The sequence below is a fragment of the Botryllus schlosseri genome, chromosome 16, assembly GCF_051294905.1.
Source record: "Botryllus schlosseri isolate E-star chromosome 16, Bs_hap1, whole genome shotgun sequence".
Classification (NCBI taxonomy): Eukaryota; Metazoa; Chordata; class Ascidiacea; order Stolidobranchia; family Styelidae; genus Botryllus; species Botryllus schlosseri.
Window position 1 is genome coordinate 16,118,159 of NC_137251.1, and position 13,617 is coordinate 16,131,775.

Consider the following 13,617-nt stretch of genomic DNA (forward strand, 5'->3'; position numbering starts at 1 on the left):
GACGCGGAACCCGGTTTTCCGAGCCCCTACAGGCCTACAACCTCCTAAAAATGACATTTTTCTAGTAAATTCACCAGCGATCAGAGTTAAGTGAATATAAATTTCCCGTTTATATGTCTTTTTTCGGATCCATAAATATGAGGGAGCCAAAATTTGTTTCGAGATTGAGGTTGAGGTTGGGAACCACTGACTAGCATAAATTTGTTCGTCAGGAGTGTCAAACTGCTGAGGTCAAAATATTACCTCATGTCATTTCCTTTCACTTGAATAAATTATTATGAAGCATTCATAGTTTATTACATATATTGCATTATATCACGGACTGCAGTGATTTTATTCTAGCAAGTAGCTACAACTTTATTCGCGAACAACGGAGTTGGACAAATTGATTGATTGATTGGCCGGTCAAATACAGTTACGAACCGCTAAAACAGTGGCGCTAACGCCGATACAAGTTGGTATATTTCTATATACTCCTTTTTCCGTAGTCGTAATCTGGTGTTATTCCTGCGTATGAGTTGCGAGTAAAAGCTTCGACTGGAATAAATTTGGCAATGTGAACGTATTGTTTGCTGCAATGTTGTGAGGAATACATGAGATTTAACAGTAAACACGGATGTTGGAATTTGGTTGTTGTTGTTGTTGTTGTTGATAATAATAATAATTATTAACTCTTGATTCGGGTTTCTCACTGCTATTTGGTTAAAACGTAAAATTTTGAAACAATAAACAGTACATTGTTCGCATATAATGTAGAAGAGAATCTTGCATTCTTGCACATGGTGTGATCCTATAAGCTTGCTTTAAAACAAGAAAAGACACAGGATGTCTGCTTTTCTAAATAACTAAACTGTTTATCATGATAACTTGAACGAGTTTATCATCTTTAATCTATTTATCTTGCTAACTTCAACGCGTGTGCTCAACTGCTCATCATGTTAATTCTTGTCCAGTTTGGATACAGTCCTACATTTAATCGGAATCGAGGGAAGCTGTTTCTGAACTATTTTTCTTATTTATTGCCACAATGTAAAGACCTTCTTTTGCATCTTCTATTATAGACAACTATATGAATGCAGTCTGTTTATTGCGAGCTCAAAACGAACCTTGGCGTGTATGTTACTTAAGAATAGAATTAAATACGCATCCATTCTACGACAGAGCCAAAGATAAGCGTTGGTTAATTTCTAGTGATTGTTTCAAATTAGTGATTCTTAACCTTTTTTTCTCCCAGCACCCCCATTTCGGAAACATTCGTGATCTGGTGCCCCGCCTCCTTAATACTTTGAAGACAGTATAAAGACGATGGGTAGAGGTCCAAGTTTGGTCGGCTTTTTCGTTATTGGACTTGACCATTCGAAATATTTCGCATCACTCGACTAAGAACGATCTGATAATTGTATGCACTATTTTCGGGATCAAATAAAGGTTCTTATAACAACTGTTGGGTGCGGACTCATACCTATCGGGTTTGAAAAACCGAAATCTACCCCAAAACACATTTAACTAAACATCCGATACATTGCTATAGATTACTGGTGCAAAATTTTGGATAATTGATGAAGATTGTCAAAGTTAAATTTGCAACGAGATATCGAACATACATTTAACTATAGATGCTATATAGAACTTTGTATCGATATGACAACTACCCCGCAATATGTACTGTTACGCCATTGTTCTTCGGCGCCCCAACAACGTCTCAGCGCCTCCCATGTCGTCCCTTAATTGTTCCCCCCTTTTAAATCCAAATTCTCCCCCCCCCCAGCAGGGGACGCTGGCGACGCGATTGCGAGTCACTGTTTTTCAACGATTTCGAGGCTTTGTATTTGTGTTCCGTGTGTATAAAAGCCTTGGCAGTTCTGATTAAAATAGCCTTTATATTCCCATGACGGTTTCTGATTATTTGCCATAATATATTACTATGAACCACAATTGGTCGAAGTGATCAGCGTTGTTAACTAGTAGAACAAGTAACACCTTGCAATTATACTCTACTACAGGTGGAAGTTGTAATATCTGAGACATGTCATAACTGCTTCAAGTGGAAGAGGAAAATCAAAGATTAGAGAAGGACCAAAGTCAGTATATGGGGCGTCGCATACTTTTAGCAGTTACTCGGAGGTATACGAAATCTAAAGATGTATCGTCTTGGCTAGCGCGATGTGGCTATAATGACACTACCCATTGGTAGAATCTTCGTAAATAAATTCAGTTACCGTGATTCAGGGGTTATTTCACACACTTCTAATGGCAATTTAACTTATGATATAAGACGGGTGCAATCTTATCCTTAAACTACATTCTACTGTTCAAAATCCAAATTTAAAGCAAATAGTTTATCCAAAATACTGTTCAGGTAGAAATAGATGTAGACAGAAAACACGAACACTTTAGTAAGTATTGCAAGTAGGCAATATCGGCTTGAGTACCCCGCAATGTAGTAATAATCGACATATATATTATCTCCAAAACGTTATGTGATCGAGAAAAAATAACGCCAGATTCGGATTCAGCGCCCCCGAATTAGGTAAACATGACCCTAACATATCATGGAGCAAATATCGTGCAGACAAGTGTTATCCATATCGTGTTGTGACAATTATAGCATGCGTCGTCAACTGATATCATCCATTCCATTGCATTGATTACAACTACTGAAAGCATTTACCTATTAAGTGCTCATGAATCATTCTGCTTCATCTCCGTCCTTTGTGCATAGGCCAACCGTGAATAAGCGGCAGATTATCGACGCATGAGACGTCATTCATTATTTAGCCCTACACCCACTTAAGCTATAAAAGACCTTTCGCGTGAAGACGGATGACACAGAAATAATCAACCAGTCCGAATTAAAGAAAATCCTGTCCTCATCCTGCATGTCACTTTAACAGTTTTTACAAAATAGAATCTGATCATCATGCTTCGCGCTCTAAATATGGAAATCAAACGGTGCAGAATACCATTTTTATTTATACTGTCCCACGTCTGTGGGATATTGTGTCCGTCAGTGCGTTCGTCTGAAATAAAAAGGATAATTGAAATACATACTAATCGATATGATGGCTCGGTATATTAATTCTATGCAATGATACCACGCCATGTCTCCATCTCAAGAAATATTTTTAAGATAAACCTGCCAGAAAAATATTTGAAAAGAGGGCATTTTTGGTTTCACAGCTGTTTAATTCAATCCGTGCATCACGAGAAGAGACGTGAAAGAAGTCACCCCGGAATAAACTGATTTTAAACCGGAACAAATTCCCGCCAGTTACGGTGGTGGGGTGAAGGTTTCATACATGAGTAGATCCGATCCTCTTGCTAGGCGCACGTTTTCGTGGATGGTTGGCAATAACTGCGGGGAGGACAGTCCACATCCTCACTGCATTTATCTGGAATAGACGAACTTCGTAATTTGAAATGAAGTGTTTACCAGCTCGAACGTTTTAACTCACTTGCAGTCGCATAGCAAACCCCGCCAGCGCAATGAAAACCACCCGGACAGTCAAGGGCGTTCTTGCAGTCATCTTTAAATATGAGCTTTATAATTTTACAATATCATACATCCATAGTTAGGCACTTACCTGTCACACAAATATTTCTCGAGGTGTAGCAGGTGTAACCATAGGGGCATTCAAGACCGCTTACGCAATTCACTTTGAATAAAGAATGTTGAATTATGATAGGCATTTACTATATTTATGACCAGGAAAAAAACAATGGAAGAGTGTAAGGTTATCTGATCGTGATAGATTTATAGGTATGAAGGAATGATAAACTTTGGAAGAATCGGATTGCCACATTTTTCGATTTACGGCTTGGACAGATGTGGAGTAACGGGGAACAATATATCCAATCATGAAGTATGCTAAACTCACGAAGCAGTAGAAAGTTGTATCTGCTAGGACGTGCGACTGTATGTCCGTCATGACAGCAAAGTCATCAGAATCACTGTCTAACGTGGAATGAATGAAGAAAGCCTACTCTCTCTTCATCGAAATCGAAGTTCTCTAATTAAAATACTACGAAAGCACAAGGTTCAAGGGGATACTAAAACGCCTAAATATACCTAAGCCAATACATATGCTTCTTTACCCGGATAACATCTCTTTTCTACGAAGTTGCAATCGTAACCAGGTGGACAGTCGGAATCGGTGTAGCAGTAACGATCGGCTAGACAGACGATTTGTGCATATAATATTTTGAAATGGAGTCCTTCGTCTCGTAACCAGGAACTGATACATATTTAAATTCAAATAGGGATTGTCTAGGCCAGTGGCGGCCAACCCGTGGCCAGCGAGAAGGTTTTGAGTGGCCAGCGAGGTAATTTTCGAAATTGGTAATATTATCAAAAATGGATTGCAAGGCCAACCAAAAATTTGATTTGTCTGGCCGCAACACTTGAGATGTGACGACAAAAATATCTGTTGCGACGCATTGCCAGATTCACGGGCCAGTCACATTTTGGCAAATCTTCGTGCATTACAATATAGCAGAATATTCTGCGGTGCATTTATCTAAAGTAAAAATATTCTTCACTCTTTCCACAATATGTTGTCACTCGATTTCTTGATTTTGATATTGTTACCCCTTCCTGAAAATGAAGGAACGCCTAATGTACCAGATTAAGTCGAACTATATTCGCATTTACGAGAGAAAGTGAGGTCCGACATGCGACCTTGCGTTTGCACTCGCAGAAAGACCGTCGACGATGAAACCTAGGTAGAAAATGATTGAGGCATGTTGGCCGAAGCTTTCGATATCGATATGTCCAGAAAGGTTGTCCAAAATTTGGAAAATTCGAAAAATGCTCCGTGATTGTGTCTCATTATATATATTATTGATAAAAAACCAACAATGAGCCAAACAGAAGCTCACAGGAAAGCCGTTAAGTTTCCGGGCAAAGAGTTTGAAAGTAGCTGCCAAGAATGGGCGTGCCACCGACCATAGAACGACGAGAAGACTAGTAATCAAATAATCTCGGCTCTTGATTGGCTAATCGGCTATGCGTCAATGATCACGACAGCAGCAGCTTGCTGATTAGGTGTTCAAGGAGTCTGCTACCGGCGGGGATTCTGAAAGCACATTGTTGGTAGCTTGGCAGATGATGATTTAAGATTAATTCAGGACATGTTGAGGTACGAAGTACATGATGAACAAACAACAGTTTCTTCACAAAAACTTTCACAGCACGACTGCTTTATTGTGAAGGAAACGGCTGTAGGTAGCCCACATGCCGTGTTTTCATCGAGGGAAAGCAAAGACGCTTATGCAACTGGTGAACGAATTCCCCGTTTCAGAAGGGATCCATCGTCAGTGAATACAAATATAAAGCTTGACTCTGACACTATACTTTGTGTGATCTTATTGGACCCAAGTTGTAGTATATAGTTGGAGTTTTGAATGCTCTAGGGATCGACTGAATCAGCCGGTTATGCTTGGCAGTTATACTAACAGCAAATTGAATTGACTTCTAAGTGTTGCCAAAGTCCTTAATGATGCTGCAGAAAAGAGGTGTAAAGTAAGAACAGACTATGCTGGATAGTATACAGCGTATTCTGTACTTTTCTTAACACCTCTTTACTGCGGGATCAATTAGGGACTTCGACGTACCATATCCAGCATAGCCTGTGCGTACATCTACACGTCTTTCCGCGTTATCATTAGGGACTTTGACAACACTTACAAGCGAATTCAATTTGCTGCAGGCATCTGATAAGTGCCTAGCACAACCCGCTGATTCAGCCGATCCCTATTGCATTCAAAACGTCACCTATATACCACAGCTTGAGCCCAATATGATGACACAACGTATAGTGTCATAGTTAAGCTTTGTTTTTCTATTCACTGATGATGGATCCCTTCTAAAACGGGGAATTCGTTCACGACTTGCATAAGCGGCTTTCCCTCGATGAAAACACGGCATGTAGGCTAGAGCCGTTTCCTTCACATTAAAGCAGTCGTGCTGTAAAAGTTTTTGTGAAGCAGCTGTTGTTTATTCATCATGTATTTTGGAATCTGCGCCAGTAGCAGACTCCCTGAACACCTAATCAGCAGGCAGGGATATCCCTGATCAGCAGGCTGCTGCTGTCGTGATCATTGACGCATAGCCGATTAGTCAATCAAGAGCTGCGGTTATTTGATTACTAGTCTTCTCGCCGTTCTATGGTCGGTGGCACGCCCATTCTTGGGCAGCTACTTTCAAACGCCTTGCCAGAAATCTCAACGGCATTCCTGTGAGCTTCTTTCAGGCTCATTTTTTTTTATCAATAATCTATAGAATGAGACACAATCACGGAGTATTTTTAATATTTTCCAGATTTTGGACAATTGTGCAGGCATCGAATAGTCCAGTCTCTGCACACTGAGCCGAATTATATACAGCAGACCTGCAATATATTCAAATAACAATACTATCGACCTATTAATTGACCTATAAAGTTTGAAAAATGTTCCCAACTTTTACAGTGGCGACCTCATTCCCAATTTAAAAATGTTACTTGGCCTAGCTCAAAACTGGTAAGCTGAATAATAAGAGAGGTCGGTTTGCTCATATTTACTCACGGCCAATTTTGGAAGCTGATTACGTTCAATATCTTCGCAATCCCCAGATTAACGAAAACGGACCCAAGATTAGAATCACTGTCGTTGACTAAAGCATCCAAACGGCATTAACCAACTCTAGGAATATATCTTATAATTGCGATTACAATTATATTTTTTCAGTAAATGATGGTTATTTTCATTTATTTTTCATTGAATATTTTTCGAAAGATTTGCTGTCACTGTTATTTGTCAGATGTCGAACAATTACGCCAGTTATGTTGTGTCTACTAGTATAGCAAAATAAAACTTACGTTGCAGCGACGCCATTTCGATCGTATCCGCCATCAGCATCACTAAGCCGAGCATGACAACCACCGTAATCGCCATACGGAAAGATCGTCTATCTATATTGTCGTAGAAATAGCTTCAAAGAAGTAGTGAGATCGATATAAATCTTGATAAAGGAAAATGCGACACGTGGGTTTATCTTAAAAATTATGTTTGAACGAGTGCGTGGATGGGACCATAATTCTAGGTATCGGATAAATCGAGATGAAGAAGTATCTATACATAGTTTACCATACATTTTCCGTCTTGGTTTACACCCGCAGCGGCCATGCACCTCTTATTTGGTACTTTTCAGGCATTTAATATTTTACCTTTACCCGCCGCATTTTGACGCATCTTGAAAATGGCTATTAGTCTACTTCTAATTGCCAAATATATTCATATTTGAATAAAACCGAATATTTTCAGGGGTAATCGTCAGCAACCAGCAGCAATTGCATTTCGGACGATTACCCCTAACGAGTGCCAGCCTAACATATATTCTGGTTTATTTCGATACGAATGTAGTATTCAAAATTGTATATTGAAGTTCTCTACCTCCTAGAGTCGCGGTTTTTTACCGCACGACTTCCACTTCACGACCGCCGGTGACTTGTAATGCTACGATCAGCAGTGCCTGTGCCATGAAATGGCAGCGACAAATCAGTCCACAGTCGCGTCTGGATAAGCCTCTATCTTTTCGAGTCCGGGGTTTCGCGAGACTGATGTTTGCCCGAATTGCATCGCCTTTTTACATATTACTCAGGAAATACACGAATATCATCAATGTACTGATAATGCATTCAACAACGTTCAACAACGGATGCCATGTCTCTGTAATTTTCAAGAAATAAAGCCTATAAATAGAATTGTAATTGGAAGGAATATATCCCTGCCTTTAATCACAGGTAAAACTCCCAGCGGATATCCTCATCCCATCTTCAATGCTCCAAAAATTTCGTGCAGGCGTTGATATGTAACTTATTGAACACCACAATGTAATCCTCCTGCTGCAGGCACGATTGATACATTGGGCTACGCATCAGATTGCAGCAGCTCCAATATTTCATGGTCGGATGATGCTGCAGTCCAGTGTAATCTAATGGACTAATGTTTCTTAATATAGTTTGAATTGTCATATTTGAGAACGCAAAATTACAGACAAAACATTGACGCTACTTATATAGATGAAGTGGCAACATTTTCTCTTCAAGTGGAAGTGACGAGTTACGAGTTATGCCAAATGTACTTGGCGTATAAGTATATTACTTTTACCCTTCTTCGGGAAAACATAACTCATTGCTCGGGGATAGTATGAAAATCGATCGGATTAAATTAAAAATGAAATAAAGAAAATGAAGTAAATATTATTCAAGTCACTTAACGCCGGTATGGTTTCTCGAATGAACGAATTACTAGCGGCAAAGTCGTTTTACAGTTAGTTTGATGGCATTAACGTGAGAGGTTTGGGGGCAAAGGATTCTAGATTCGACCTCTGTGGAACTCGAACCTGCAACCCATTGATGTTGTAAGAGCGTAACGAACAACTACACTGTTCTCGACTACGATGGTTATGATTCATCATGGGTTTTTCTAAAATGTTATTTGACTGTGCCAGTTATGCTGCATCTATTGTGATAGGAAAAACGCAACTTACGTTTCAACCGCCTCGTTCCGACGACTTCTCCCACTACCAACAACATCGCCAAGCCGAACGCACCAATTTAATAGTCGCCATATGCTGTGAGAGCAATCTATTAGGGATGGTGTGAACGTGAGGTTCACGTTCGCGTTCTGTGTGTGAACCTCAGAAAATTAGAGGTTCACGTTCACAGACGAACCTTGGTAGGTTCTGCACTGTGAACCTTTTTAATATATTACAAATTTCACTTCATTATAACAGCTTTGGTTGAAATTTATTGCATTTCAAATGCGACCACTCTATGCATTGCGTTGGCAGCATAAAAAATTCAACACTAGACGAGAATGCACCTTGACAATCTCACAAAATTTTCTTGCTTTGTTACTAAGCTTTGGTCGAATATTTAGTCACTCTCTACTGTGAGATTGACCTGCAAACACACAACATCAAGAGCGACATACACTACATGTAGGTTGTCTGATGTAAAAAATCTGGCAGGCGTACGCGGTCAATCTTGATTTCATGTTTATTGTATGGTAAAAACCAAATCCGTGTGATCGGGGTATTGGCTACTGTTTGTGTTAATGGGTTATCGGTAGGAAGTATAGAAACCCGTTTTACACCCAGCTCAATATCAACGTAGCAATACTGGGACGCGGAATACATTGTCCAGTCTGGCCTAGACCGTTAAGGCGTAAGCTTACATTCCCTTGCTAGTCCTCGTCGAAATTGTTGGCAAAGCGACAGAAGATATTGATTTTATGGGATTATTATATCATTTGATTGACCCAGTTGATACATTTGGCGGCATGTAAAACGTCAATATGTACTTCAGCATTGTGGCCCGAGTCGTTGCTAGGTATCGTGTAGGCCTACTCGAACAAATAGGCTATCACTCCACTAAAATGTAGGGTTGGAATACATGACGTCACGTGGCGTCACGAGGTTCGCGTTCGCGTTCACACGAACCTGAACCTTTCAGAGGTTCACACCATCCCTACAATCTATGGCCATGAAATAAATTAAGAGTGACATAATGTGTTGGCTGACGATATAGGCTACGCACGTTTTTACTGCATATGTTCAAATCTTAAGTCTTCAAGCTCCGAATGCTTTAATAACGACACGCTATGAGAATATATATATATATCGGCTTTCAATTAAATAAAAGGGCAAAAGAAAACAGGAAACAAAGGAACATCAAGATATCAGTTTTGGGCCCTTATCAAGCGCCTCCAGCGTGGGCGGTCGCGGGCGTCTTCGAGCGATAGCCCGCGTTGCGCTAGCTCGGTCTCTATTGTTGAGCGCCATGTGGTTCTATTCCAGCCACCTCTGCGCCATGGCTTTGTCGGAATGTGGTTGATGATGGCGGCGGCTGGTTGATCGTCTTGATGCCGCACTAGATGACCGATTAAGCGTAAGCGTCGTTCAGCAGCCAGCAAACGGCATGGGACTGTTTTTGTGAGTTTGCGCAGAGCATTGGTGGATATGTGCTCCGGGTGGTGGATGCCGAGTGCGTAACGGAGGAGTGCATCGTAGTTGGCGTTGAGTGTCTTAGCCAGCTTTTCTGTCAGCGTGAGTGCTTCTATTCCGTAAAGAAGAACCTGCTCGACAGTGGCACGGAAAATGCGGGTCTTGAGTTGAGGTGAGGCACTTGAGTGGAAGAGGCAATGTAGCCGTCTTGCCGTGCCCCAGGCCTTTGCTCGCCTCGCCTTCAGTGCTTTTCCAGAATCCGCGACGTCAATACCGAGGTATAGAAAACTCTTGACATTCTTGAGCCTGACTTCTCCCAGTTGAATTGGTGTCGCGTTCTCCGGCAGAGCTGGTATGGCCAGAACCTCAGTCTTCTTGGCATTGATCTGGAGAATGGGTATCGGGTTATATTATGAAAACTCGCTGCAAAATATTTGATTCGACCAGGGCCTACGATACTTACGTACTCTAAGTATCGTAGGCCGCGATTTGACTTTAAAATTCGCGGCAAAGAACTAGTTTTACCATTATTAAATTCAAAGGTACGATACTTGTCACTCGGCTGCCGTACCGAGACCCGCTTATGCAATCGTAATGTATTACGCAATAGACTATTAGAAGAACAATTGTTTAGTTGGTCGACGCAACTGAGCTAAGCATCCTTTTGATATATGTCAGATTCCATCCGTGGTCTCCATCCACGTGGTAAAACCGAATCTTCGAGTTACAACGTCTTGACTTTTCAAGTATTTTTTTTACTCGAATACATGCATCTAAATGCTCGTGGATTGCTGAGCAAGGCTCAAAGTTTTTGCATTGTCTTTTTTGTGAGTGTTTCGGCAGCAAATTCCACTTTGTTGCTTGAATAACCTTCTTGAGTTTGTTCCAGCGGACCGCCAGCATGCAGTGGCCACGCTCGCCATCCCTCACAAAGTTTCAGAGCTGATCAAAGTAGTTCTACATGGAGTGCCTGATCGCCAAAAATTAGAGGAACATTGCTCAGATATCCCATAGCAATTTCAGAGTAGTATGAATTATGAAATACTGCGTACTGTGTCATTTGACTTTCTTACGGTACTTAGTTTCGAATATTGCCCTGAAGCCTCAAGTACATAGAAAGACCTCTAATGGACACAAAATCCCGGTATGTATTCCAACATCCAGGAAAGATGGCACTTGGCCAGTGAGCATGTAACGCAATAGCATGCAATATTTGCGTGTCTTGAAAGCTAGGATAGGTTGTGTTCAGGTTGGCGATTCTGGTTGGAAATGGGGATATAAAGTCACATGCTCCACTGCTCGTGTGTCACATGCTCAAATCACCGGCAACTAGAAAAGATATGGCAGCAGCCATCAGTGCCAGCGGATACTTATGATTTCACTATATTTAGGTGTTGACAGCGAAGAGTGCAAAATACATATATATATATATATATATATATAGCCTATTAACGTTGGGATTCCATTTCGCATATCCTTCAAGCAATCACAGAGTTTGCATTTTATGGATTGGACGATTCTCACCATAGTCCATGGGACACGTGATCATGTGAGACCGTCGGTTACATTAAATCAATGTTTATGTACTTCATGAGAGTAGAATTCGCTAGTCGAACTGTGTTTTGTATGCTCCAGCGGCATATGCACATCATGCATTCATGATATGCATATGCGCAAATCGTGCATGTGTGTAGCATGAGTCGGTGTATATGCCGCAAAAACATCAACGACAAAAATAAACTACGTCCTTTCCTTTCCTTTCCTGTGATCATATGCAACTTACAACTGATTAGGAGCTGGCATTACATCAATGTTGAGTGTTCTGTACTTCATATGACTGACTGTCTGTATTGGCACTATTATTCCTGTATGCTCTGTGCAACTTTTTTAACTGATTAGAAGCTAGTATTAGGTCAATGTTTATTTTTTTTTGCTGATAAGAATGAAGATCTCTATTCGAACTGTGTTATATATATATGCGATGGGAACTTTTGTAACTCTTACAACTGATTACGAACTGGCATTAAATTTATGTTTCGCTTTATGCATATCCTATGACTGGTTTTCTCAATTTTGACTGTGCTTTGTATGGTTTGTTGCTCGTGACTAACATTGGTAATGAAAAAGTATTGTCCACATTGTGATGACTTCCAACATAAGGGTTAATAGCGGTTGTAAGCTGTAGTTGCGGCGGCAATAAGGGATAATGCATCTGCGGCTGAAGTAAGATAATTAATATTATAATTGTTACTTTTGAAGCATCATTCTGACATCGAAACGTATGACACGCAGAGCGATCGCATCCAATTTTGTTGACAAGGAATAGTCTGGCGGGTCAGATGCAGCCCGCTGGCCGTACGTGAGACACCCCTGTTCTACAACGTTGCAGCTTGGATAGTATCGTTCTCCGTGACCTGTGAAGATCACGATTCCTAGATTCCTACTTTCTGTTGTAGCAGAATTATAATGTGTAATATAATGGGAGAAAATAACGCGCTATTTAACTCCCTAGCTCTTCCATGTTTCAACACACACCTAAATTTGGAATTCGCTTTCGTAAATGTCACGTAGTTCTGATAAAAGAGCGAGTATAGTGCGATTTGTGGGACTGATTAAAATTTTTGATATATATATTAGTATATATATGCCACAATACGTTGCGTGTCCCGGTCAGATGTCCGAGAACTCGCGCAGCAGACTGGGTTTGAGCCGCGAGATCGAGATGATTTGGAAACAATTTGGAAAATCCGCGGACTGTTATTTTCCAGGTGATAATAACTAAATGATCGATACTCTCCTTAAATAAGGTTAGCTTACAGGTATTTGTGGTGTGATATTGGATTTTCGTTTACATGCGTTTTACGTTGTACTGGCTGTGCATGTGCATATACATCTGGATGACATATGCAAAACTTTGACGCTACTCGTCAATGTAAGCATGACTTCTGGTGCTCCGCCGCCTAGGCCCCTATTTAAGAACCTAGTTGATAGGTCACTGGAATGATGTACTGTTAATGCGTTTAATTCGTCTAACTTTTGTCAAATCGAAAATTGTGCACAGTCGATGGTTACATGACAATATCGAGAATGCTTTTCCTGAGACAGACGCGGCCGAGAATGCCATAACTGAGAATGGACACTGCCGAGAATCACATTACCGGGAAAGGGCAACACTGGGAATGAGAATACCGAAAACGAGATCTATGCCTTGGGTTGGATTTGAAACAAACATGTTTAAAACATGGACCTTGGTCGAAACATGTTTTTATTGTTTTCATTTGTTTATTTTTTAGACATGACGTTACGCATCCTAAATGGTGACGTCACAGCAGATTGACATTGACAATTGAAAATATCAGGCGAATATGGCTCCTTCGACGAAAAAGGCTACGACCCCTGTCATAAACAGACTATACATCTTTATGAAGCGTTGTCGTTGGTTATTATTATGAGAACACCACTTCCGTACCAATGAACGATATCAGGGGTTGCCAACTCAAAACAAGTCACGGGCCACTTTTCCAATTTCGTATAGAGGCCGCGGGCCGCAGAATTCAATATAGAGTTAAATTAGGTCAGACCTTTCAACAACCTCGTTTTCGAAACTTTACGTCAGTACAGTGTTGTGC

At 40.7% G+C, this 13,617-nt stretch overlaps 1 protein-coding gene across 2 annotated transcripts; it reads right to left on the bottom strand.

The window, feature by feature from the left end:
• Positions 1–2,953: 2,953 nt before the first annotated feature.
• LOC145458868 (uncharacterized) lies at positions 2,954–7,027 on the bottom strand. 2 transcript variants are annotated; one of them, XM_080337372.1, is made up of 6 exons: positions 6,858–7,022; positions 4,096–4,173; positions 3,585–3,656; positions 3,456–3,527; positions 3,300–3,392; positions 2,954–3,020 (listed from the first exon to the last, which is right to left on the bottom strand). In XM_080337372.1, exons 1-5 carry the CDS (start codon positions 6,931–6,933, stop codon positions 3,322–3,324), a joined length of 369 nt encoding a protein of 122 aa, XP_080193498.1. In that variant the 5' UTR covers positions 6,934–7,022; the 3' UTR covers positions 2,954–3,020; positions 3,300–3,321. The 2 variants fall into 2 exon arrangements, with proteins under 2 accessions (XP_080193498.1, XP_080193499.1); XM_080337373.1 differs by lacking the exon at positions 4,096–4,173 and having other exon boundaries at positions 6,858–7,027.
• Positions 7,028–13,617: the final 6,590 nt, after the last annotated feature.

Bases quoted from the DNA above. Each gene is read 5' to 3' on its own strand.
- LOC145458868 (XM_080337372.1), bottom strand. From the start codon at position 6,933: ATGGCGATTACGGTGGTTGTCATGCTCGGCTTAGTGATGCTGATGGCG. The intron at 3,657-4,095 runs GTAAAGAAGCAT...CTTTATTCAAAG, and splicing joins AGAAAAGAGATGTTATCCGG to TGAATTGCGTAAGCGGTCTT. The intron at 3,393-3,455 runs GTGAGTTAAAAC...CGTCTATTCCAG, and splicing joins GGTTTGCTATGCGACTGCAA to ATAAATGCAGTGAGGATGTG.